General features: G+C 39.3%; 1 protein-coding gene across 4 annotated transcripts in view; it reads left to right on the top strand.

Annotated features, from left to right (window-relative positions):
• Nucleotides 1–27,793, top strand: part of LOC105479354 (chromodomain helicase DNA binding protein 2) — a 140,375-nt gene that overhangs the window by 94,197 nt on the left and 18,385 nt on the right. For all 4 annotated transcript variants that reach the window (XM_071100628.1, XM_071100629.1, XM_071100630.1 and 1 more), the window contains 11 exons: nucleotides 1,542–1,712; nucleotides 2,709–2,884; nucleotides 8,743–8,784; nucleotides 10,169–10,308; nucleotides 14,882–15,020; nucleotides 15,178–15,328; nucleotides 16,431–16,553; nucleotides 18,708–18,836; nucleotides 20,320–20,460; nucleotides 22,765–22,899; nucleotides 27,252–27,430. In XM_071100628.1, coding sequence (XP_070956729.1) covers nucleotides 1,542–1,712; nucleotides 2,709–2,884; nucleotides 8,743–8,784; nucleotides 10,169–10,308; nucleotides 14,882–15,020; nucleotides 15,178–15,328; nucleotides 16,431–16,553; nucleotides 18,708–18,836; nucleotides 20,320–20,460; nucleotides 22,765–22,899; nucleotides 27,252–27,430 — 1,526 coding nt within the window. The remainder of the gene's footprint in view (nucleotides 1–1,541; nucleotides 1,713–2,708; nucleotides 2,885–8,742; nucleotides 8,785–10,168; nucleotides 10,309–14,881; nucleotides 15,021–15,177; nucleotides 15,329–16,430; nucleotides 16,554–18,707; nucleotides 18,837–20,319; nucleotides 20,461–22,764; nucleotides 22,900–27,251; nucleotides 27,431–27,793) is intronic.

Below are 27,793 nucleotides of genomic sequence, written 5' to 3'. Positions count from 1 at the left end.
AAACAGCCCTAGATTAATGTGTCAGGATGCAGAGGGATGGGGTAGAGAAGGGTGAAGGTGAATTATTAGTGTTTGTCATAGTCAGTTTGGGCTCTTGCAATAAAGTAGTATAGACTGGGTGGTTTATAAACAATAGAAATGTATTTCTTACAGTTCTGAAGATTTGAAGTTTGAGATCAGGGTGCCAACATGGTCAGGTTCTGATGGAGGCTGTCAGGTTGCAGACTGCTGAGTTTTCTTACCTTCACATGCTAGAGAGAGAGAAGCTGGAGAGCTCTCTGGGGGTCCCTTTTATAAGGGCAGTAATCCTATTATGAAGACTGTACCCTCATGACCTCCTAACACCTTACATTGGGAGTTAGGATTTCATCATATGACTTTTGGGAAGAATATAAACATTCAGTCCATTGCACTGTTTCAGTTCAGTTCCACCTCTGTGACTCCTGCTCCTTTCTTCAGCAATAAAAACCCGCACTTGTGTTAACTCTTACTGTGTTTCAAGCACTATTTTAAGTTAAGGGCCAGAGTCTGGCCTTTAACCACTATGTCCCTTTTGGAAAGGTTAAATTTCTTACTGCATGAACCACTAACATATGTGCATATTTATTTACATCAATCTTAATTTTAGTTAATTTTAGCCAAAAGTCATAAAGTGAGAGTCTTAACTTGACTTCACTGTCAGCTCCAAATGACTTTAAGGAATGGAGTCTCCAGAAGCTCATTTACACCTTATGACTGTCTCAAAGGCTAGGAGGGAAGGAATAAGAAGAATGCGGAGCCAGGCTGGAGGCTGCCTGCCACTGCCCAGAGGCTGTCCAGAGGTGGTAGATGTTTCTGTGTACCCCTCGTCTGGTACTTTGAAATGGATACACTTAGATGGCTTTCTTTCTGGGTTACATACTGTTTTAGTACAGATGCATATCAGATATTAAATAATATTTGATATGAAATGAAGAGAATATTCTTCCAGATTTAAATGTTTTCCGTTTTATGTTTTCATTTTATTTCCTAAGACTAAAGTGCACTTGTGAGCATATGAAATCACCACACGTCTTTAACTTTCATATTTTTGATAAAAATGAATAAGGCAACCAGTTGGCTAGATGATAATGAGTGCTTTGAGTTATGCATTGTTTCAAATGAACTCTATACAACTTATAGAAATGTAGGTTCATCATGGAGTATTAGGTATTAAGCATTTTATATCTAAGTAAATCTAAATTTTATCAGTATTAGGACATTTTTATGATTTATAACAGCTCATTCAGTAAAACTTATAAAAACAATTTGTATCTTTGTAGCTGTTTCCCTGCTTTTCAGTAAAATTTATGATATGATGAACTTGAGGATTTGACAAGTTGATTTTGGAGGGGAATAAGGAAAAACTAATAGAAAATTGATTATCTGATTATGTAATATCACAAAAGTCTTATTATTCACAGTGTCTACTTAGATTAAAAACACTGGATAAATTGTTGTTTTAGCAGATGGTGTTTAGAAATAGGGAAATGTCAGTCAGACAATGAGTTGTCTGTTTTAAGGTTGCCAACTTTGCAACAATGGAAGATGAAGAAGAGCTGGAAGAGCGTCCTCACAAGGACTGGGATGAGATCATTCCAGAGGAACAAAGGAAAAAAGTAGAGGAGGAAGAGCGGCAGAAGGAGCTAGAAGAAATTTATATGCTGCCTCGAATTCGGAGTTCCACTAAAAAGGTGATCAAGTGAGATGAAAGATATGAAATTACTTCTTATGTTGTGAAGGCTACAGAAGTGTTGATTATTCAAAGAAGAGGCCTTGCATTGTTCCCCTGACACAGAGGCTTCAAGAGCAGAGTTGACACTGTAGGAAACTTAACAAAGTAAAGTGGAGAAATCTGCAGAGCTCATGAGCACACCCATGAGACATTGGATTTGGTCTTTGCAGATTGGCTCTTTGTGAAGCTGATAAACAGGATATGAAATTTCCAGAAGTTTACATTTTGCCTTTGAGATTAGAACCAGTAGTTCTCACAATTTGGCTCTAATTGCCACTGCCTTCAACTTTCAGAAAGTCAAACCTCTGTTTGTCCATAACAGTTCACAGCACTTGCTATAAATACTAAAGGATTATGTAACTATAAATAAGAAACACATACCAACCTCAGAGTTCACAAAGCTCCATCACAGACACTATCTAATTTTATTTTTGTAACAACATCGAAATAGGTAGAACAAGTTTTGTTACCCATTTTGTTGGAGATAATAGACACAGATTTGTTCAAGGTTACAGTAAATCAGTATGAGGTAACACTAGCTACCATTTATTGAGCCCTTACAGTGTGCTAGGCACACTTCTAAGAGCTTTAACTTACTAAAAACCGTATGTTATAGCTACTGTTGTCTTCATTTTTCAAATGAGAAAGGCACAAAGAGTAAAATTACTTGCCCAAAGAAGTAAACATGAACCTGTTTTATAATGGGATATTGTAAAAATATCCAAATATTTTTAATCCAGTTCACTTGTCATTGTATTTCAATGTCTCTGAAAGTATGACTATCCTAAGTGGGTATTTCTCCAAGACCTCTGTCCCCTTATTTGTCAAAGGAAAATTGACTTTTCTGATGTGATGAGAAGTTCTGAGTACTAAAGAATTAAGATGGCCTTCTCTTAGTCCTTTCACCACTTGAACTTCGCACTTGTTACAGTGTGACTGCCTCAATCTTTTTCAGGCTCAGACAAATGACAGTGACTCTGACACTGAGTCTAAGAGGCAGGCCCAGAGATCCTCTGCTTCTGAGAGTGAGACGGAAGACTCTGATGATGACAAGAAGCCAAAGCGCAGAGGGCGTCCCAGGAGTGTGCGGAAGGACCTCGTGGAGGGATTTACTGATGCAGAGATCCGAAGGTTGGTGGAGGTTCTGTCTCACTGAGCTTGTTTGGAAATGCATACTGTAAGTCTTGGGTTGACTGGATCCTGGACATTGTGACAGGGTAGGCAGAGGCTTATACTACAAAAAAGGCAAGAGAAGCTGGGTCCTGTCCCAGATCTTTAGGATTATTCTTCTTTCTCCAAGGTTTCTTTCTGTTGAGATCACTTTTATTTGTTGTTCATCTCTCTGTTTCTCTTATTTTCTGGTTATTCAGAACATTTTCGCAAAGTTCAGCTGGGGGAAAGATAATTGACATACATATATATACAGACTTATATATCTGTATATAAAAAAATGTCAAAAATAAAAATGGTACAAATATGTCTACCCTCACTACCTCTCCCCTCCCCCACAATCCCAGTCCCACCCCCTTTTAGTACTGATATCAGTTTGCTGGTGGTTTGCTTTGGTTTATAAGTAGTATGTACAACATGTTGTTCAGCACGTGGCTTTCCCTGATCCCATTTAAAATCAGTTTTAGACATCTTTCTATGTGAGATTACTATACATTTCTTGGTATCTGATTCAAATGTCTCTGTCCTCCCAAAAAAAAAAATCTAAAATTATTGCTTACAAATTTTTTTTTTCCAGTTTCCATCTTTTTTTTTTTTTTTTTAAGCCTGAAGAAAATAGAAAGTATAAGGATGGTTTTAAGGCCTAATCCATATTATAATTATATTAAATAGTCCTTTAAGTTTCATATATTTGAAACTGTGAGGTGTTTCTTTTCACTTAAAGGTCACACCTATTCTTCTTTCCTTGTTTAATTTACTATGGAAAAATAGAAATATTTCAAATTACTGACAGAATAGCATATAACACATCCCTCTTGTACTTATCGTCTTAACAATTTTGAATTTGTAGCCAAACTTGTAGTGTATATATATACACCCTACCTCCTCTTGCTCCCTATTCCCAGTATGATTTTGAGAAGAATGTGTTTTCTGCTATGGGGCAGTGTGTTCTATAGCTGTATTTGGCTTAGTGTTTTTCAGGTCTTTAATTTCTTTATTGATTTTCTGTGTAGTTGTGGTTATTTTGGTAGAGTCAGAATCTTGCTCTCTTGCACAGGCTGGAGTATGATCCTATCTCACTGTAACCTCACACTCCTGGGCTCAAGTGATCCTCCTGCCTTAGCCTCCCAGGTAGACAGGACTACAGGCATGTGCTACCATGTCTGGCTAATTAAAATTTTTTTTGTAGGGACAAGGTTTCATTATGTTGCCCAGGCTGGTCTCAGACTCCTGGCCTCAAGTATCCTCCCGCTTCAGCCTCCCAATGTGTTGGGATTATAGGCCTGAGCCACTGTGCCCAGCCTAGTTGTTCTTCCCATTATTGAAAATGGGATGTTGACATCTCTGTTACTCTTATATGATCCATTTGTTCCTTCAATTCTGTCAGTTTTTGCTTCCTGTGTTTTTGGACTCTTATTAATTGTATATATTTTTTATAATCGATAGGTCTTGGTTGGCCTTTTTATTATTGTAACATGTGTTTCTGTCTGTAGTAATAATTTTTGTTTTAATGCCTATTTTCAGTTTGATAATAGTATAGTCACTCCAGCTTTCTTTTTCGGTATTTGAAATTTTAAAAAATGGTATTTGGCCAGGCATGGTGGTTCACGCCTGTAATCCCAGCACTTTAGGAGGCCAAGGCAGGCAGATCACTGGAACCTAGGAGTTTGAGACCATCCTGGGCAATATGGCGAAACCCTCTACTAAAAATACAAAAAATTAGCCAGGTATGGTGGTACATACCTGCAGTCCCAGGTACTTGGGAGGCTGAGGCTGAGGCGGAGGCATGAGAATTGCTTGAACCCGGGAGGCCGAGGTTTGCAGTGAGCTGAGATGGCACCACTGCACTCCAGCCTGGGTGACAGAACAAAACTCTGTCTAAAAGAAAAAAAAAAAAAGGTGTCTTAAAAATTTTTAAAAATATTTTTTCTGCCAATCTCTTTTTTTTCTTAGAGTGTTTAGTCTATTTACATTTAATGCAGTTATTATAAAGTAGGAATTATGTCTGCACTTTGCTATTTGTTTTCTATATGTCATGTCCTTTTTGTTTATTTCCCCATTACTACTTTCTTTTGTGTTAAATATATACCATTTTAATTACCTGTAAAAAAAAAAATAACTATTTTTTCACTTATTTTCTTAGTGATTGCCCTGGAGATTACAAGTAACGTCTTAGAACAATTTACTTTGAATTAGCGTCAATTTAATTTCAATGGCATTATAAAAACTTTGCTCCAGTTATAGCTTACCACCCCCATTTGTGCTGTTGTCACACATTACATCTTTACACATTGTAAACCCATGAGTGCAGTTTTATAATTAATACTTTATATAGTTAGTTGTCTCTTTTTTTTTTTTTCCTTCTGAGACGGAGTTTTGCTCTTCTCACCCAAGCTGGGGTACAGTGGTGCAATCTTGGCTCACTGCAACCTCCACTTCCCAGGTTCAAGTGACTGTCCTGCCTCAGCCTCCCGAGTAGCTGAGATTACTGGCGCCCGCCACCACGCTGGCTAATTTTTTTGTATTTTTAGTAGAGATGGAATTTCACCATGTTGACCAGGCTGGTCTTGAACTCCTGACCTCAGGTGATCGCTGTGCCTCGGCCTCCCAAAGGGCTGGGATTAGAAGCGTAAGCCATCCACACCCAGCCTAGTTGGTTGTCTTTTAAAATCAGATAGAAGGAAAAGAGTTACAAACAAAAATACATGTATACTGTTTTTATATTTACTTTATTATTCCATGGGTGCTCTTATTTCTTCATGTGATTTCAGTTACTATTTTATGTCCTTTTGTGTCTGCCCAAAGGACTCTCTTTTAGCATTTTCTTTTGAGGCAGGTCTGCTAACAACGGATTCTCTATTTTGGCTTAGCTGGCACTGTCTTAATTTCATCTTCATTTTTGAAAGAAAGTCTAATTTCTTTTTTTCTGTTTCTCACGTGGGATAGTCTCAATTGGCCTATCTTCAGATTTGCCAGTTTTTCTTCTTCAGGCTCATACCTGCTGCTGAGCCTCCCCAGTGATTTTTTTTCATTTCCGTTACTGTAGTTTTCAACTCTAGAATTTCTATTTCACTCTTTAAAAAATGTCTGTTTTTAAACAGCCTTTCTGTTTCTATTGATAACATTTTTGTCCTTTCTTTTTAATTCTCCAGACAGATTTTTTTTTTTAACTCTTGTAAAGATGTGTAATAGCTCATTAACATCCTTGTCTGATAAGCCTACATGCTAGACTTCCTTAGGGATGGTTTCTATTACCTGCTTTTTTTCCTATGTATACTTCATATATTTTTTTTTTTTTTTGAGATGGAGTTTTGCTCCCATCACCCAGGCGGAGTGCAGTGGTGCAATCTTAACTCACTGCAACCTCTGCCTCCTGGGTTCAAGCGATTCTCCTGCCTCAGCCTCTTGAGTAGCTGGGATTACAAGTGCCCAACACAATGTCCGGCTGATTTTTGTATTTTTAGTAGAAACAGGGTTTCACCATGTTGGCCAGGCTGGTCTCCAACGCCTAACCTCAGGTGATCCACCCGCCTTGGCCTCCCAAAGTGCTGGGATTACAGGCGTGAAACACCGTGCCCAGCCTACTTTTTGGTTTTCTGTATGTCCCACAATTTATTCTTTGAAAAATTGGACATTTTAAGTCATATGGCAACTCTGGAAATCAGATCTCCCCTCCCAGCCATACGTTGTGTTTGCCGCTGCTATTGTATTTGCTTGTTTAGTGACTTTCTTGTACTAGTTCTCTGAAGTCTGTATTCCTTGTCATGTTATGTGATCCTTGTCATGTTATGTGTAGTCTCTACTCCTTTAGCTTAGTGGTCAGCTAATGATTGAACAGAGATTTCCGTAAATGCCTTGACCCTGTAAGTCTGTCAGCCTTTGTTGAAATGCTTTGACCCTGTAAGTCTATCAGCCTTGTGTGTTGGGGCGTTTCAATGATCTGGAAGGCAGTTGACAACTCTGCCTTAACTTTCATTTCCTGCTTGCACAGTTCCTCAAGGTCTTTCTCAGGCTCAGACAAATGACAGTGACTCTGACAGGGAGTCTAAGAGGCAGGCCCAGAGATCCTCTGCTTCTGAGAGTGAGACGGAAGACTCTGATGATGACAGGAAGCCAAAGCACAGAGGGTGTCCGAGGAATGTGCGGAAGGACCCTCTGAAATCTTTCCTCTGCATGGACACAGACCAGCACATGTGTCAGAGCTTTTCAGAGTATCTATCCTATGGACATCTTTCCCTCCAGTTTTTCTTTTTGTCTTTGTTCAGCCTTTTGTTATTTCCAACTGGTAATGTCGCCTCAGGCCGTCATGATGTTAAACCTTTGCATCTAATTGTTTTTGACCAATGAATTGTGGACAGGGCTATTCACACTGAGTGAGTTCTGGGTCAGTCCAATAAAGACAAGCCTGAGAATGGAGCTTCTCAGGGTGCTGTTAGCCAGGTCCAGTCATTCTGTGGGAATAGGGCTTTTGTAGAACTCCCAGCCTCTTCTTCACCCTCCAGTGGCTGCTACGCTGCTGGTTGGCACAGCTATTGTAGTTGCAGAAGTGTTAGTTTTCAAGGCTGTCATGCAGCTGGGGTTAAGGGGGTGGGAATAGTGCAAGTTAAAAAATGCCCTGAAGCTTGCTGAGCCATTTTCTTGAATAAATTTCTTAGATGGCTCTAAGCCATTTTCTTGAATAAATTTCTTAGATGGCTATGAGCCATTTTCTTGAATAAATTTCTTAGATAGCTGCATGCATTTGGTTAATTTCCAGGGTTGTGACAATACTGATTATGACACTTTATGCCAGCATTCCTATTGCTTTTATGGAGCAGCATATTTTCACAGACTGTTAGTCTGCCATATCTGAAGTGTTATTTAGATATAAAATATTTCAGTGTCTGTCAAGAAGGAGAAATGCAGAGTTAAGGAGTAATCCTCAGGTTTATGTTCATATATAATATCTTCCTAACCCTTGTATCTGTGCTGTTTCTTTAATGTTGTTTTTAGCTATTGTCATATTCAGTCCCATTTTATTCTGTAGCCATATCTTCTCATTTCCATTTTTTCCTTTAATGTCTGTCCTTACACAGTTATATAACCCAATTATTGTAGTAATTTGGCATATTACATGATGCCCTTGATGTGTCATGAGGTCCTGGTTTTTAGTGGAAAGTACTGAGACCAGCCTGTAGGAATGGGGATGATGGCATGAGTTGGTATGTAGCATAGTTTAGGGTAGAGACTTGTGGGAAGATAGACTGGATTTTTGGGAGGAGAGGTCAGTAGAGTTTCCAAAATCGTTTGCCTAAGAAGTTTTAAATCATATTTTACTTTGCCTTAATCCAAAAACTATTTGAGACAGTCAAAAAAATCTTAACAGCTAAAAAATCATTGGTTTTCTAATAACGAAAAATACGGTATTGAAGGTAACAATGGTGAACTGAACACACTGATGAAAACGATGTAAGGGTTTATCACAATTGAGTCTTGATGATTGAATCCTTATGGCACAATGAAGTCTATAAACTTGTACCTTCTTAAAAGGATATTAGAGCTAAGTTGCAGTTCTCTAGCATATATCTAAGCAGGTTTATGGACAGTCACTGAGAATAAAGTTGATCTTTAATTTGAATAGATTTTTAGCAGTCATTATTTTAAGTTGACTAGTTTCAGAGACATTCAACATTTATTCATTTTTTCAGTAGTTGCAAGGATCGAGCCTACACTACTTTTGACAATTTGCATGGCTCATATGTCATCACAGAATATGTTAGCATCAACATAACTAAAGTAAGTCTCTGTTTTTTAATATGTTTTATTGATCCTATTCTTAGGTTCATCAAGGCTTATAAGAAGTTTGGTCTCCCTCTTGAACGGTAAGTTCAGTATAATAGTCCCTTATCTTCCTCTTTTTTGCTTTTATTATATAGTACGTTCTTTTTTGGTAATTTTTTCCATTTAATAATAATGCCGGGAACATTTTTTTTTTCTGGAAACATTCATTTACAAACATTTATATATTGGGTGCCTGTTGATTCATGTCCCTCTGCAGAGGGATGACAAAGATGGTAAAGACAGGCCATCCATAAAAAGACTTTCACCTTTGTGAGGGAGATGAAGCAAGTATATTCAAAACCATAGTGCGTGAAATAATTTCCAGAGAGATGTTCATATAACTCCAGTTGAAAAGAATGTATTTAGTTATTTGTGTCCTAGTTCTTAGATTTAATAATGTCAAAGGTAAAAGGCTCTTGATGATTTTATAATCTTCTGCTAATTAGCAGGATTTTATGAGGAATAAATGCAAAGGACTCATATGGCCTTGCCAATAATAACTTCCAAAAGGGTAGCTGTTGTTGCTATTCTATAAGCATTTAGAAAATGATTCAGAAGTTGGATTTTAACAGAAGACTCTATTTCAAATAGTTTGGTACTTTGCTTTCTATAAAATCTAAAAAGCCCTAATTTAAAGGAAATATTGGGTTCCCTTCTCTTTCTTCTGACACATTTCTCGAGTGGGTGAAAATTACAAGTCTGTTTTTGTTTGGTCCTCTCCATTTGGAGAGGAGGTAGTGATGTGTAGCATTAAGCCACAGCAAAGCCAAGAAAGTCAGTTGCATCTTTCCAGGACTATTGCTGACCACCCAGGGGTAGACTGCCTGTCTTTGGGCCAGTTACTGTAAAAGCCAATAGGATGTGGAAAAGGGGGCTTGGCACCTTTTGACAGCCTATTTTTTAGCTGTTAATATGTTTGTGTGCTTCATATGACATGGAGATCAACTAAACATATAGTTAATATATTTGTGTGCTTCATATGACATGGAGATCAACTAAACATGTAGTAGAAGTAACTATACTCTGCTTCTAGGAATATTGCAGTGAATGGAAAGTAGGCTGGAGAAAGGAAAGTGAATACAAAGAAGCAAACTAGTACAAATGGTGTTCAGGCACTTCACCTACTGCCACTAACAGCCTATTTATTTAATAAAGTTTGCTTTCGTTGTTTATTTCTTTCCTCTCTGTTTTTTGGAATTGTTTTGTTTTGTGGAATATTCAAGACACAATTCTTTATGATGGAAAATGAATATGTTAGCCTTCAATGTCCAGGGGTTCTTGTTGGAGCCTTAGAATGACCACTAAAGGAACACAAAGAAAAGTGTCTTTGCAGGAGAAGCTTATATGAGGCCTAGTGGCATCTCATGACATTTAAGAAGAGTGGGCACAGGGCGCTGAAGTGTCCCCATATTTGTTCCTTCTCAGGCTGGAGTGCATAGCACGTGATGCTGAGCTGGTAGATAAGTCGGTGGCAGATCTGAAGCGCCTGGGTGAACTGATCCACAACAGTTGTGTGTCAGCAATGCAGGAATATGAAGAGCAGCTGAAAGAAAATGCCAGCGAGGGTAAGTGAAGTTGGCTTTAGTGAGTCTTCACAGGCTGGCACTCGTGGACTGGATTTCTGTTGCTAAAGGGCGTTTTGAGGACAGACTTGAGGAACACACATGCCTCGTGCTTTGAGGTGTTTATTCTGAGCTGCGTTTCTGTGAGCTTAATATTCTATGCTCCTACAGGTCTACTCACAAATGAAGTTGATTTGCAGAAGGTGTAGAGTGAAGAACAAGATGAAATGGTTTCTTTTTATGTTGCTGTAGAAAGTTTAAATTCGTTTGAGTGATGTAAAACCCAGGGGCAAAGCTTGGTGGACACCTCTGTATTTTTCCTGCAAATAAGAGGTGTTATAGAGCACAAGCGTTGTTAATTATCTTGGATATATATTGTGTGTTATGGCAAACAGAAAGGATTTAGAAAATTAATTGGAATAAATAAAATATTGGATGAATATTGTAAACATTTTTGTTACATTGAGATTTTCATGCCACTAGAATTTGTTCTCATTGGATTGGACATGCAATGTGTTTTCTCTTTGATACCAGAAAGTGATTTTGCCTGTCCTGTGTGATATCCTTAAAAGCAAGAGGTATAGGAATGCTTGTGAGGAGAGAACTCTGAAGTTGTTATTGGTAAGGGCACCCTCATAGTGAACTTAAAAGAAATGAGGGAGGGCAGGTGCAGTGGCTCATGCCTGTAATCCCAGCACTTTGGGAGGCTGAGACCAGAGGATCACTTGAGCCCAGGAGTTCAAGTCCAGTCTGGGCAATATATAAGTGAGACCTTGTCTCTACAAAAAGTTTAAAAATTAGCTGAGAGTAGTAGGATGCACACTTGTAATCGCAGCTACATGGGAGGCTGAGGTGGGAGGTTCACTTGAGCCCAGGAGGCAGAGGCTGCAGTGAGTTGAGATCATGCCACTGCACTTCAGCCTGTGTGACAGAGCAAAACCCTGTCTCAAAATATAAATAAATCAGTTAAATAAAGAAATGAAGTTGTTATCATTCTACTTCTCCAGACTGTGGTTTATCTGTGCCATTTCTGCATTTTTTTGGGCAGCCTTTATTAGGTAAGGCTACCCTTCTGCAGCTTCGTTGAGCTGTAGTTAAATGTTCAGGCTCCAGAAAAGGAGGCAGTCAGTTATCTGGAATTTTGGTTCTACCACTTCCTAGTTATAAGACTTTGGTCAAGTTATATCCCTTCAACTATCTCATTTGCAAAATAGAGTAACAATATCTACTTCAAAGGATTTGGATGATTGAATAATTCCATACTTGTAAATTGTTTAGCATAGTATCTAGCTTGCAGTGTTAGCTATTATTAAGAAGTGAGTATTTGTGCTTTGAAATTTTCTTTTTTTCTCTTTAAGGTTATTATTGAATTTGATATAATTTAAAAATATCTTCAAGAGAGTCAAAACTTATTTTAAGATACGTTCTTTTTTGTAAAAGACAAATAACTTGTATGGTTTGCAAAATGATCTGAATATGTGCTTTTATAACATTCAGAATACACCCAAAAGTAAACTTTAGGTTTAACATCCAGTATGTTTTCTTTGTAATTGTTTTGAATAAGTAATACATCTACATGGCTTAAAACTGAAAAACATATTCCTATTACTTCTTGATGCTTTTGAGAAATGAATAATGTTTTCTCCCTTTTAAATGGTAGTACAGCATGCACACTTTTCTGTGCTTGCTTTTTTTATCTCATAGTATCTTGTGGAGCTGTTCCCTTACAGCACTCCCTTCTCCCCGAAATCCCTCTTTTTTTTGTGCATGTTCACATTCTGGATCTGGCTGATTGCTTCTTCTTGGTGTTAACTTATTTCCTCACACCTGTACTTCCTGTAAACTAGTATTCAGCATATTCTGAATCCAGGCTGACATTACTAGATCAAATGGAAGAATTTTTTTTTTTTTTTTTTGAGACGGAGTCTCGCTCTGTCACCCAGGCTGGAGTGCAGTGGCCGGATTGCAGCTCACTGCAAGCTCCGCCTCCTGGGTTTACGCCATTCTCCTGCCTCAGCCTCCCGAGTAGCTGGGACTATAGGCGCCCGCCACCTCGCCCGGCTAGTTTTTTGTATTTTTTAGTAAAGACGGGGTTTCACCGTATTAGCCAGGATGGTCTCGATCTCCTGACCTCGTGATCCGCCCGTCTCGGCCTCCCAAAGTGCTGGGATTACAGGCGTGAGCCACCGCGCCCGGCCTAAATGGAAGATTATTGATACTTCTTTTCCCTTAGGTTGAAATTTTTGTTTCTAAAAATGTTAACATAATTACATATTTGCTTTATCCTAAACATATGTTTCCAAACATCAATACCAATGTTACTGTTAACAAAAAAATGCTCAAATGCAAAGTGTAATTTCTTTGCATTTCTTTTTGATCTTAGAATATATCACACTAACAATATACAATCAAAATATATTTTTAAATTATTCAAAGTTATTCTTTTCTCTGTGTGGTTATGCCACCAACTTAATATACAGTTAGACTCTTTTGTTTGCATTTATTTTCAATATTTAGTGATTGCTTTTCTCATTTTGATTCGATTTAATTTTTTTAATTATGTAAAAACATTTACATGGTTCAAAGTCACAACTATAAAACAAGGTACATTTGGAGCATCTTGTTTTTGCTTTTTTGTTCCCCAGCCTTCTTCTCTTCCTCCTTAATAGGTCACTGTTTCTATTAGTTGTAAGTTTATCTTTCCTTTGTTTCTTTTTAAAATTTAAGTGTGTGTGTGTGTGTGTGTGTGTGTGTGTGTGTATGTATGTGTGTATATTTTCCTTCTTACACAGAAGAGAACATACTCTCTTTTGCACCTGCTTATTTTCATGACTGAGATAAATTCATATCATTATGTAGAGATCATCCTCTTTCCTTTTACAGTTGCAAGTATTCTACCATGTAGATAGATGTCAATTCACACTTCTCCTCTAGTATTTAATATTTGGGTTGTTCTTGGTCTTTTGTTATTATAAAGAAAGCCACAATGAATAATGATTTAATGAATATACCATTTCGTATCTCTGCCAACATATCTTTGGGATAAATTTCTAGAAGTGGGATTGCTGGGTCCTGGGAAAATGCATATATACTTTGCTTCGATATTCCCAAATCCTTCTGCATAAGTCTGGTGCCATTTACATGGTCACCAGTAATATTTGTTGGTACCTGTTTACAAGCCTCACAAACAGAATATATAGTTAAAGTTTAAGTTTGGAGTGTTGCCAGTTTGATAGGTGAGAAATGGTATTTCATTTTTCTTTTAATGAACAAGATTGTACATCTCTAAGGGTCACTTGCATTTTGTTCTATAAAGTGTCTGTTCATATGTTATGCCTATTTTCTATTGAAAGGAGTTTTCTTCTCATAAACAGGTAGCATTATCTCGTGGATTTCAACTTGGACTATTTGATTGAGGTTTCGTTTTTACTTCCGTGATCATTTTAATTTGAAATTTGGGTTAGGGTAACTTTCTTTTTCTTTTTATTATTTTTTGGGACGGAGTCTCGCTCTGTCGCCCAGGCTGGAGTGCAGTGGCACAATCTTGGCTCACTGCAAGCTCCGCCTCCCGGGTTCATGCCATTCTCCTGCCTCAGCCTCCCGAGTAGCTGGGACTACAGGTGCCCACTACCATGCCCGGCTAATTTTTTGTATTTTTAGTAGAGAAGGAGTTTCACTGTGTTAGCCAGTATGTCTCGATCTCCTGACCTCATAATCCGTCTGCCTTGGCCTTCCAAAGTGCTGGGATTACAGGTGTGAGCCACCGTGCCCGGCCGGGTTAGTGTAATTTTCTTTTCTTTTTTTTTTTTTTTTTGAGACAGAGTCTTGCTGACTCGCCCAGGCTGGAGTGCAGTGGCCGGATCTCAGCTCACTGCAAGCTCCGCCTCCCAGGTTTACACCGTTCTCCTGCCTCAGCCTCCTGAGTAGCTGGGACTACAGGTGCCCGCCACCTCACCCAGCTAGTTTTTTGTATTTTTCAGTAGAGACGGGGTTTCACCGTGTCAGCCAGGATGGTCTCGATCTCCTGACCTCGTGATCTGCCTGTCTCGGCCTCCCAAAGTGCTGGGATTACAGGCTTGAGCCACCGCGCCCGGCCTAGTGTAATTTTCTTAAGCCACCACTTGTTCATCATTTCACATGTGTTAGATACGAACTTAAGCTCATGTTTTTTCAGTAATAGTGTTGTGAAGATCAAGTTCATGTTTAAAATACTTGAGAGTTTTTTGACCTCCGCTAGTGGGATGGGTAGGAAAACAAAAAGAGAAACCTTCAGCACTAATATTATACCCTCAGAATCTACTTTTGTTAGTTTTGAAACAAAGTAGTATGAAACAGGAAGATTAAAATATAACTATAAACATCAGTGAATTAAAAAAATTCCAAATCTTAAAAAACTGAATGTTCGAAGGTTATTTTACAGACATTGAGAAAAAATTTTGTATTATAGATTATATCTTCAAAATAACAAGCCAGAGATATATTCAGAGAGACTAAGAGGTCAGGGTTCGTTGACACATGTTTTCTGTGGAACTTAAGCAGATTTTCATTTAACTAATGTGAAATTGGTATTCTTCAGGAAAAGGACCAGGGAAAAGGAGAGGTCCAACAATCAAGATATCTGGAGTTCAGGTTAATGTGAAATCCATTATCCAACATGAAGAAGAGTTTGAGATGCTGCATAAATCTATCCCTGTGGACCCTGAAGAAAAAAAAAAGTGAGTATATTTTGTGTACATTCTTAGGTGGTTGTACCATAAGAAAATAGATTTGAAGTTAGACTTTGTGTAGTTACATAGTGTTTTTACTGTCTCCTCTTTAACATGCCAAAAAGGCCCCTCTTCTAATGTCTTCCTGTTTTTAAACTTTCTTTAGATACTGCTTAACCTGTCGTGTCAAAGCTGCACATTTTGATGTAGAGTGGGGGGTGGAAGATGATTCTCGCCTGTTGCTGGGAATTTATGAACATGGCTATGGAAACTGGGAGTTAATTAAAACAGACCCAGAGCTTAAATTAACTGACAAAGTAAGTAACCCTACCATGTTAGAGATTTCTAGAAGATTTGTTGTGTAATATTTTTATATTGATTACTTATTTCTAATTATTTTCGAGGGGGCATCAAATTAGAAATTAGTACAGTCATTCTCCTTGGAAATACGTCCATCTTTAGTGGTCTGTGGCACTGTTTCACAGATGAAGACAAAGGGAAAAGACAGTAGCCAGGTGAAATTTTGGGGAAACCATAGGAGAAATCTGAAAATTCTGATATTTAATTATAGGTCAGATTTCATTACAATAAATACCCAGGTAAGTTTGTTAATGATAAAAACATTCCTTGGCCTTAGTTATTGGCCCTTTTGTTTAAAAGTACATTTGAAACAACCATATTTCAGTTCCTCACATAATGATTGAATGTCACCTAGGTATTTTTTGTAATGGAATTAAACGTTGGCTGTTCTTCTCCCACAAAATCAAGCCTCCCACCCTATCTGTTGCAAGTAGCAAGGCCATGGTTGGAGCTTTAAGCAGGGAAGGCTGACTGGCTCAAATTTTGGTAGGATTTGCTCCATGTTGTGCTCCTGGCACGTTTAACAGTGCTCATCCCATCTGGGTTTTAGGAGGGTGACAGCACCCTGCCTTGAGCACTGAGACCAGATTCAGTCTGGCAAGAGGCCCAATTGTTGTAGCAAGGAAGAGATCATGTCCTGGCATAGCTCAGTGCTCTCCGGCAATGCTCTAAGAAGCATTTTCAATCTAAAACGAAGCTTTAACCTAGCTCCAGGGATTCCCTGCTCCTGGAAGGAGGAAATCCACGACGGCTGGGATGCTCTAGCAGATGAAGCCACAAGCCCCTCCTACCTGAGTTGTTCTACCCTGTTAACAGCACAGGTAGGAGCCATTGGGAGAGCTGGATTTCTCCATCCCATTTTGTAAAATGAGAACGGCTCGTGAGGGATTTTCAGTGACTGGGAGCCATGGACATGAGATAGGATCTGAGGCTTTAATCTATATTTTGGGTGGTTGGGGAGGGAAAGGACTGTGCTCAGTTTTTGTTGTCTCTGTTTATCCTGATCCACTAACCAGGATGTGGGTGGTGGCGGGTGCTTCTCTTCCTTTCTTGTTGAAGATTCTGCCAGTGGAGACAGATAAAAAGCCTCAGGGGAAGCAGCTACAGACCCGAGCGGATTACTTGTTGAAGCTGCTCAGAAAGGGTCTGGAGAAGAAGGGGACTGTGACAGGTGGGGAAGAGGTGAGTACACTGCCAGCTGGGTGTTTTTCAGGAGCCTGAGGCTCCCACCCTGCAGAATTAGGTAGGAAGACAGAGGCCGTTTCTGGGCACTGCACAGAATGTCACCTTCTCACAGGCAGATGTTGTTTTTGAGTTTCCAGTAGTGATGGTTTGGTTGGTAATAATAGAAACATTCATTTAGGCCTGGTGTGGTGGCTCACACCTGTAATCCCAGCACTTTGGGAGGCTGAGGCGGGCGGATCACGAGGTCAGGAGATCAAGACCATCCAGGCTAACATGGTGAAACCCCATCTCTACTAAAAATGCAAAAAAATTAGCCGGATGTGGTGGCGCGCACCTGTAATCCCAGCTACTTAGGAGGCTGAGGCAGGAGAATGGTGTGAACCTGGGAGGCAGAGCTCACAGTGAGCCGAGATCAGGCCACTGCACTCCAGCCCAGGCAACAGAGCAAGACTCCATCTCAAAAAAAACAAAAAAAATTCATTTAAGGCCACAACATCTTGGCAGCTTTCTTACAAACCCATCCTTCTGAAATGTTACTTCAAATTAATCCTCTTTGCTCCCCAGTGTCACTATTCCACACATATTGTTACTGTTTCTTTATTCTACTTTCTCAGTTTTAGAACAAACTGCACTGAATACCTATGGGTTTGCCTGTTGTTATATCTATTTCTGTGGTACTTATAATAATGGATCCCAGAGTAAAATTGACAGTTGGAATGCACAGTTAATTCTGAAACTAGACCTTAGTTGCTATGTGAAATACCAACTAAATTCTCAGTGAATTCACCTGAGCTTTATCTCCTTTTATTTCCCCAATTTGTAATTTCAGTTCAGGCCCAGAAAGATGGAATCCCAGCTAAGAAATACAAATTACACACTGTACTAGCAGCCCATGTGTGCGTGTTCTTTAAGTTCTCTTGCAGCTATGTCATTTATATTAATTTCCCTGTATTATTATAAGCAAAGCAAATTTTAGGAAAAAAACCCCATAATACCACACCTCATTTTTTTCAAGTAATAGGATCATAAGTCTCATTCTTCATGTAATACGTTGAGTATGCAATACATTATGTGTTAGGCTCTGGAAAGGCAGATTAGATCATGTTACAGATCATGTCCCATTAGGCAGATAAACAGTATTTTAATCTTTATTATATGTAACTTGCTTTCTGGTTTTTTAATGTTACTATTATGTCTTTAGTATATTATCTTTATTTGTATCTTTGTACACAGAGTGATTTTCCTTTTTTAAAAAAAATTATATCTTAGCCGGGCACGGTGGCTCATGCCTATAATCCCAGCACTTTGGGAGGCCGAGGTGGGAGGATCAGTAGGTCAGGAGATCGAGACCATCCTGGCTAACATGGTGGAACCCCGTCTCTACTGAAAATACAAAAAATTAACCAGGTGTGGTGGAGGGCGCCTGTAGTCCCAGCTACTCGGGAGGCTGTGGCAGGAGAATGGCATGAACCCGAGAGGCAGAGCTTTCAGTGAGCTGAGATTGCACTACGGCACTCCAACCTGAGTGACAGAGCAAGACTCTGTCTCAAAAAAAAAAAAAAAATTATATCTTTAGGATGGATTCCAAAGATATGGAATCAGTAGGTTTAAGGAGTATGGATATTTTGGCTGGTGAGGTGGCTCACGCCTGTAATCCCAGCACATTGGGAGGCTGAGGTGGGTGGATCACCTGAAGTCAGGAGTTTGAGACCTGTCTGACCAACATGGCAAAACCCTGTTTTTACTAAAGACACACTAAAAGCCAGTTGTGGTGGCACGTGCTTGTAGTCCCACCTAGCTACTCGAGAGGCTGAGGCAGGAGAATCGTTTGAACCTGGGAGGTGGAGGTTGCAGTGAGGCAAGATGGCACCCCTACACTGCAGCCTGGGTGACAGAGCAAGACTCCGTCTCGGAAAAAAAAAGGAACATGGATATTTTAATGTGGTATAGGCTATGTATAAGGCCTATAGGTTTTTTATTTGTTTTGGTTTGGTCTTGTCAGGTAAAATGAGTTGCACTCTTTTGATTTCCTTGGAATTTTCTTGTTTGAATTATATGGCTGCTACTGCCGTAAAGAGTCATCATATTGTTTGGTTATGCTTTCGAGGGTCTTGATTTGTACTTTAATCATCATTTTCTCTCCTTTTCCAGGCCAAATTAAAGAAGCGAAAGCCTCGGGTAAAGAAGGAAAACAAAGTGCCCAGGCTGAAAGAGGAGCATGGAATTGAGCTTTCATCTCCTAGGCATTCAGATAATCCATCAGAAGAGGGAGAAGTGAAAGTATGAAGTGGGGTTTCGGTTGAGGGTTATTTATTTATTTTAGCTATACTTATTGTGCCAGCTGGAATAAAATCATCTGAAGTGTGTTTGGTTTATGAGTGGATTAAATGGAAATAGAAGATGTAAGTCTTTGCTTAATCTGTCAGAGAGGAATATAGTTTAAGTCAGCAGCTGCAAATTCATACATAATGGAAGTAAATGAAGGGGACTCTGAAAGGTTTTGTTGCTTTTTTTTTTTTTCTTTTTGAGACAAAGTCTCACTCTTGTACCACAGCCTAGAGTGCACTGGCACAATCTTGGCTCACTGTAATCTCCGCCTCCTGGGTTCAAGCAATTCTCCTATCTCAGCCTCCTGAGTAGCTGGGATTACAGGCACCTGCCAGCACGCCTGGCTAATTTTTGTATTTTAAGTAGAGACAGGGTTTCACCATGTTGGCCAGGCTGGTCTCAAACTCCTGACATTAGGTGATCTGCCTGCCTCGGCCTCCCAAAGTGCTGGGATTACAGGAGTGAGCCACTGCTCCCAGCCTAAAGTTTTAATGATAAATGGCGATTGACACGTATCCTCATTCTTGGGAATGAGGGGGAGTGGTCAGGACTGTGGTTTACCAGAGAGCTCATGCCTAATGTAAAGGGCACAGCTGCTATGGAGTTCCGTTAACAAAACTCCCGTGGGTCAGGTTTGGCTTGCCAGTTTGTAACCTCTGGTCTAAGTAAAGTGAATAGTAAGTTGGTGTCATTTAGTGTGCTATTTCAGTGACAACTTTATGGAATTTCTGAAAGTGTAATTGTACTTGGATATTAGCTCCAAGAGGATCAGCAGTGGGTACAGGAACTAGCATGGATTTGAGTCATATATACATAAATTTATTTATTACTAGTTTTTTTTTGAGATAGAGTCTTACTTTGTCACCCAAGGTAGAGTGCAGTGGCGCGATCTGGGCTCACAGCAGCCTCCACCTCCTGGGTTCAAGCGATTCTCCTGCCTAAAATAATTTTTGTACTTTTAAAAGAGACAGGATTTCACCATGTTCGCCAGGCTGGTCTCAAACTCCTGACCTCAGGTGATAGGTCTGCCTCAGCCTCCCAAAGTACTAGAATTATAAGCATGAGCCAATGTGCCTGGCCAGTACATAAATTTAAACGAGCAACCTAATCAGTTATTAGCTGACTGTGTACAGGTATATAATCTCTTTGGTACTCAGTTTCCATCCATGAAATGAGAGTGATAAAACTCATGTTGAAGGGTTGCTCTGAGAATTAAATGAGAGGATATCAGTAAAGAGCTTCTGCCTCTACAGTTTTAACTGGTTGTTACTGGAAAGTTCAGACTTTTCTGAGTGTCTTGAGGCTGTTTGCTTGAAGACAAGCTTCTAAGTGTAGACAATGATGAACCACTGGGGGCAATGCTGCTTTTTCCAGAAAGTACATAAGTAGATATAAAATTTGTGATAAAAATTCAGAGCCCTGTTTTGTTTCCTAGGATGATGGCTTGGAAAAAAGTCCAATGAAAAAAAAACAGAAGAAGAAAGAGAACAAGGAGAACAAGGAGAAGCAAATGAGTTCTAGGAAAGACAAAGAAGGGGACAAGGAAAGAAAGAAGTCAAAAGATAAGAAGGAAAAGGTAATGGTGCCCTTCTGTTCATGGAGATACTCACAGCCTTTGCAGTTCCCCGTTTGGATTTAGAAGTAGCGTAAGATTTGAGGGCCCTGCAATAATTGTCTTTTTATGGGTGTGTTTAAGAAGGATAGGTGGGGCCGTTGATGGAATACCTGCACTTGTCCTTGCAGAGAGAGGGGAACCTGCAAGTTTGGGGTGTTTTTTAAAAAAGAAGGCCTTTAGTTGGTCTTTTATTATGTATTTCAGGGGGAAATGTTTGAATGAGATAGGACAGGTGAGAGAAATCTTCATTTACATGTAAATACGAAATATGTTCTCAGATTCATATTAGAGAAGCACAGTCCACAACTGAATTTGAAGAAGAGTTTGAGTCAAAAACAAATATTAGCAAGAGTTATTGGAATGTAAATGGATGAAAAGCCTTGCTATTATAACCTTTACATAGGGGTTTTATGAAGTTCATTCTAAACCCAATAATTTGGTACAGTGTTGCAGCGTATACTTGCTGACGTCTGAACACAGTAAAATCATTGCCAAAACACAAACAACTGCTATAATTCTAATATCCAGTGATAACTCTAATATAGATTTCTTGATAAGTACTTTGAAACTTTTACTTTGAAATTTTATATTATTAAATATAAAATAAACATTTAAAAACAAATATAAAAATCAGATTAGACTGTTTGGGTAGTCTTTTCTCCTCACTTAGCAGTATATCACAACTTTCCAAGTGAATAAATGTTAAAATCATTTTTACACCCTTGGCAACTTAGGGAGACCTCGTCTCTACAAAATAAAAACAAGCAAAAATCTAGCTGGGCATTGTGGCATGTGCCTGTGGGCCCAGTTACTTGGGAGGCAGAGGTGAGAGGATTGCTTAGGCTCAGGAGCTCGAGGCTGCATTGAGCCATGGTTGTGTCACATTTCACTCCAGGCTGGGCAACAGAGCAAGACCTTGTCTCAAACAAACAAACAAACAAACAAACAAAAAACATTTTTAATAGTTGGGGAGGATTCTGTTTGGGTGTAACATGTTAGAAGCAATTTGAATTTCCCATTTTGAAATACTTTCTAATTTTTGATGTTAATAGACCATATTGTGACAAATAACCTGTGCAGTTGTGCTCCCACAGAAAGACATTCTTTTTCTTAAAGTAAAATATTAAAAAAATAAAAACACAAAGAACAATTTTAGCCAACATCTGTTTATCCACTCTCCAGATATCACAACTGTTGTTAACATTTTTTCGTGTTTACTTTAAGTGGCTTTTTTCTTTTTTTTGGTGGGGCCAGGCAGGGGGAGAGGCTGATACCTTTTGTATTTCTTGAACATATGACTGGTACGGTTGAAGCTGCCCCCGTTCCTTTTCCCTGATTTTATTACTCTTCCTCTGTTCCCCCCATAACCACCACTGTGAAGTGGGTTTGAAACCTTCCTATTCATGTATTTATATTTGTAGTACATATTATAGTGCATATCCATATAACTATAAACAAAGCATGCTGTATGCTTAAAAATGTACATGAAGTCAAGCCAAGTGCAGTGGCTCCCACCTGTAAGCCCAGCACTTTGGGAGGCCAAGGTGGGCGGATCACAGGGTCAGGAGGTCGAGACCAGCCTGGACAACATGGTGAAACCCTGTCTCTACTAAAAATACAAAAATTAGCTGCGTGTGGTGGCGTGTGCCTGTAATCCGAGCTACTTGGGAGGCTGAGGCAGAAGAATCTCTTGAACCCAGGAGGCAGAGTTGCAGTGAGCTGAGATCATGACACTACACTATAGCCTGGATGACAGAGCAAGAATCTGTCTCAAAAAAAGAAAAAAAAAGTACATGAAGTCATTTTATATATCCTTCTGCAACGTTTCCTTCGATATAATTGAGATGTATATAGATTTCATTTATAATAATTTAGTAATGCAGCAGATTCCTAAATCAAAAGGTATGCTGTTAATAAAAGTTGCTACATGATACTCTAGAAGAGTTCTGCCAATTTACAATCTTAACCTCTTGATGACATTTCTGTGCATTTTATGGATAAAGGAGTAGAAGCCCAAAAATAGCACTGATGAAATTGAAGTTATAATTGGGTACATTTAGAGATGGAAATGGGAATAATGTGTGACTAAGCTGCTAATCAGTTAGGTTTGTCTTCATGATGTTTCAGGATTTTATTTTACTTTTTAAAAAATAAACTGAGACCATCATATTTACCCATTGTAATAACGCAACATAGGTAAGAAATCCAGATTCCACGGTAGGATTGCACAAATGACAATGACTCCTTGTAACTCTTTTTTAAAAGCCTAAAAGTGGTGATGCCAAATCTTCGAGTAAATCAAAGCGATCTCAGGGTCCTGTCCATATTACAGCAGGAAGTGAACCTGTCCCCATTGGAGAGGATGAGGATGATGATCTGGACCAGGAGACATTCAGCATAGTAAGTCTTGAAATTGGGGGATACCAGTGTCTGCAGCCACAGTGCTTGCTGTGGCTCTGCCTTTTATAGGTCTAGCCAGAGCTTCAGTTGAGCTGAGCAATAGTACATTACTTTGGAAACACATTGCTTACAATATCTGAAGACCATGTGCTCTTCAGCAGGCCGGCAGGAAGAGATTGTCTTGTCTTTTATTGAGGGGAAGTTTAAGGAGTGGATTTCATGTCTTGTGCTCCTAGTTAAGAGAGGCTCCAAGGGCTCTTAGAGGCATTTGGGAAAGAGAAGTGTTCACTGAGCAAATATTTATTGAATGTTTTCTGTGTTGCAGCCCCCAGAGTTACCATGTTGAATAGATAACCATTTCTATCATTGTAAACTGTACATTTGAGTAGGGGAGTTAGATAACTACACAAATCATGTTGGTGCACCTGTCACAGACAGGCCTCTGGAGGAGAGAGTGTGCATACTGTGGAGATGCTGTGAGAAGGGAATTTGACCTAGTCAGGGGATGCCAGAAGGGCTTGTGTAAGGAAGTGATGTTTGAGTTGGGTTCTGAAGGAATAATAAAAGGTAACAGGAGAAGAGGGGAGGGTAAGGCGATGGGGAGCGAGTGCATGGACCAGGTCTTGCACGGGATTGGATACAGGCCAGTGTGTCCTCAAGGCTTCTTTGCCCCTGGCTGGAGCTGCAGGTATAGATTTCACTGTGCCACCATCCCTTTCCCACCTCTCTGTGGTTTCTCCTCCCCATACTTCCACAAATCCGTTAATCAAACAGCTCTTTCAGACCGAAAGAAAAAGCTGTTTTCTTCCAAATTTGAAAATACTTCTGTCCTGTGGCAGCAAAGGACCCTGTTGACCCTGTCCTGTAACTTCTCTTTGACTTCTTCTTCTGAGTTATCTAAAATCTATACACGTATGTATATAGATAACGTTTTCTTTCACTTTTATGTCAATTAAGTCTCTTTTTAGCCTGTGAGCTGAGGACAAGTATTATGTTTTATATAAAGTTCATTTAGATGCTAGTAGTGTATCAGTGAGTAGATTGAATAAATGAATAACTACATAGTCAGCTAACCAATCTGTTTCCTAGTCTTTCTTATCCAAGTGTTTATAAGAGAAAATGATATCTAATGTTCTGTGGTACCATGACATTTAAAAAATGCTCTTAAAAATGACTCATTTAATCTTGTTTTTATATTATGAAATCTTTAAAAGATGCAGAGAAATTTCAGGGATATAATAGGCATTGATAAATATACCATGAAGTTTTGTCAAATCTGAATTCTTTAAGACTCAGAATATAAAGCTGAATCCCTGGGTGTACCTCCCTCTCAACCTATGCTTTTTTTCCTCTTTTTTTTTTTTGAGACAGAGTCTTGCTCTGTCGCCCAGGTTGGAGCGCAGTGGTGTGATCTTGGCTCACTGCAGCCTGTCTCCTGGGTTCAAGGAATTCTCCTGCCTCAGCCTCCTGAATAGCTGGGATTACAGGCGTGCACCACCACGCCCGGCTAACTTTTGGATTTTTAGTAGAGATGGGGTTTCACCATGTTGGTCAGGCCGGTCTCGAACTCCTGACCTCGTGATCCGCCCGCCTCAGCCTCCCAAAGTGCTGGGATTACAGGCGTGAGCCACCGCGCTGGGCCTTTTCTCTCTCTTACCTCCCAGATGTAACCATGATTCCGAATTCAGTTTTTATATTTAACGTGTAGTTCTAGAGTTTTACTACTTACGTCTGTAAAGATGATAGTAGCTCACATTAATAGCCAGTTAATGTTTATGTGCTTTATGTATATTTTTTCCACAGCAATCCTGTGAGGTAGGCTATTGTTTCCATTTTACATATTTAAAAATAAGGTGAAGAGAGTTAAGTGATTTGCCCTATGTCACACAGCTAAGACATAGAACACAGTTTTGACCCAGGTAGTTTGGCATGAGAGGTTGGGTCCATAACCATTGTGCTGCCTGGCCTCCCACATATAAACAATACAGAGGATTGATTTCCTTGTCTTAAAACTGTAATTGGCACACTTGTGTATCCTATAACTTGCTTTTCCTCTTGTAACAGTCAACATTTTTGAGATTTATATATGTTAATTGTGGCTGTCATTGAAGTTTCATGTTATCCCACAATTTATTCTTCCACAGTTTATTCTTTCTCGTATTGGTGGACATCAGGATTTTTCCAGGTGTTTGCTACTGCAGATAGGCTATAGTGAAATTGTTGCACATATTTTCTTGTACCACACAAGTGAGAGCTTCTCTAGGGTGTATGACTTGAGCAAAAAATGGTAGGTCATTCATTAGGTATACACATCTGCCACTTTGTTAGATACCTGAGTTACTCTTGAAAGCAGTTGTAGAGATTGTATTAATTATAGCAATGAATTCAAGTTCCAATTGCTTACCAGCCTTAGAAACAGTTATTAATTTCTGACTCAGTTAACAGTTGTTAATTTTTGCTAATCTGAGGGCTGTGAAATACTGAAGGTCATTGGACTTTTATTTTCATATTTTAGTGGTCATTCATGTTCCTTGTGAATTGCCTATTCATTTATTCCAAATTGATATATTTGGAATAATTTATTTTTCTTACCTTTTCTGTAGGAATTCCTTTTACCTTCTTAATACTAATCTTTTATTTTTTATAGTCATTACAGAAGTCTTTTAGTTTTTGGTATATTTTTTATTTTATGCCCTTTTTAAAAATTGAAATACAACAGAAAAATCCACAGATCGTAAGTATATAGCTGTGGAAATGACCACAAAGTGATGGAAGTTTGTAGAGTTTTCATTATTTGAAAATTTCATGGCCACGTGTCTTACTTAGTTCATTGTACCAGATACTCAGTGGCTGACAACCATATCCCTACACTATTCTGTGAAATTTTCTTGAATTATACGGTGGTAATTTTTTCTAAGTTCCCAGTTTTACCTTTATGGAATTTATTGTTTTTGGATATTGAATTCTGGATGTTGGTCCCTAATTTTGTCTTTTTAAGTTGCTCATTTCTGCTTTTTACTCTACTTTCTGGGAGATTCCTTCAACTTTGTTTCACATTATTTATTTCTAATATCTTTTTCCTCCACCACTCTTGAATGTCTTTATACTTGTCTTTGTTTTCCATTGTTCATGTTATACATATTGCCTTGATGGCTTTGCTGATCCTCAGTTGTCAGCTGATATTTAAGAGTGGAGGACTAAACATCTCATTGGAAGTTTGAGCATGTGGGTGCTGGGTCTTGATCTCCTTTGAAAGTTTTCACTATAGGATGATCTAGCAGGAACTTCCGATGGGTAGTCAGGATCATTTGGCTTTTCCTCTGGGGCGGTCACATTTTGTGAAGAATGCCCCAGTTTCCTGACTCTCTGGAGTGTGAAGGCCTGGCTCCTTCCATTCTGGAATCTGAGAGGCAGAAGACTTGGGTGGTGACTCATCCTGTGTGACTGTGCTCACGTGCTCACATAATCCTGTTTTCAATGTGGTGGGCTCACCCCTCATCTGTGCCTGTGCAGTCCAGCTCAGAGGTTCTTTTATCCTTTTCTGGAGAACAAGTCTTTGTATTTGTTGCTGGGTGGAGTTAGAGATCTGGGTATTTTACGAATCTGGATATGTGTTACTTCTTAAGCGTTTTTAAACCACTCCCTATTTTAGCCCTCATCCCTCCTTCTGAAGACAGCTCACCTTTGGGGGAGTTTTGCCATGTAAGCTGGGTTACTTCTTGGCTCTTTTTACTCCTGGCTTCGAATTTCATTTTCTCAGATCTGTTTTGTCATTTCCCATGCTGCCAATATTTTGTTGCTGTTATCCTCTCGCTTGTTTTCGCTGTCTTTGTGGGCTTGTCTCTTTTAAGGACCTTCCCTTTACCATTGTTTTAGTGGGATTGGGGAGGCAGAGAAAAGATTGATGTGTTCTGTTTACCATCTTTATCTGGAAGCCTTTCTTTTGCTTTCTTTCAAGCCTAAAGGATTTGTAAATATTTTATCCTGTATTTTTAGACAGTTTGTGGTGGGAGAATTTCAGGTTAGGTCTGTAATACTGCTCCTCATTAGATCTTCAAAATGGGCTTGTAAGGCATGCCATGCCTCTTGCAGATGAGGAAGCACTATTTAGAGAAGTTAAGTAAGGCGTGAAGTGTTATCACATAACTCTAAGTGATGGTGCTGGCACTGCACCTCAGGGTTTTCTGACTTTAACGCTGACACTTACTGCACTGCACTAGCTTTACCCACTCTTCCTCTAGCAATTGTATGGCATAGGGGTGGACTGTGTTTTCATTGAGAGCGCAATAAGCAAGGGACAAGACTTACTTTCTGCAGATTGTTTATGTCTTTACTCTTTTGTCCTGTTGCAGTGTAAGGAGAGGATGAGGCCTGTGAAAAAGGCACTGAAACAGCTCGACAAACCTGACAAGGGGCTCAATGTGCAAGAACAGCTGGAACACACCCGGAACTGCCTACTAAAAATCGGAGACCGGATAGCCGAGTGCCTTAAAGCCTACTCAGATCAGGAGCACATCAAACTGTGGAGGAGGTAACCACTTTGGCCTCGTCTGCCCCGTTTGATTTGACTGAGTGTGGGAGTGGATTCTGTTTTCTTTTAATAAAAGGTGGCATAGCCACCTAAGAAACCTTCTTCCCAACAAAACTCATCTGTTGGCAGTGTACCTGCAGGCTTTAACTTTCCTTTCCATGAAATAGGCCATTCCGCTGAGACCAGCCTTTTGAAGGGGTAGGATGATGTCATTAATTTATTTTATGAGAGAAAGATAGTGGTACTGGATTTGCTGGTCTGTTCTCAGAAATAAATTTTCTTTAAGCCTACGAGGGACAGAAATCATCTGGTCTTAACTACTTTACCCATCTCAGGTTGATAACCAGATATTCAGATATTACT

The sequence above is a fragment of the Macaca nemestrina genome, chromosome 7 (genome assembly GCF_043159975.1).
Source record: "Macaca nemestrina isolate mMacNem1 chromosome 7, mMacNem.hap1, whole genome shotgun sequence".
NCBI lineage: Eukaryota > Metazoa > Chordata > Mammalia > Primates > Cercopithecidae > Macaca > Macaca nemestrina.
Note: the sequence above shows the minus strand (reverse complement) of the source record. Positions and strands in the feature narration are given on the sequence as shown.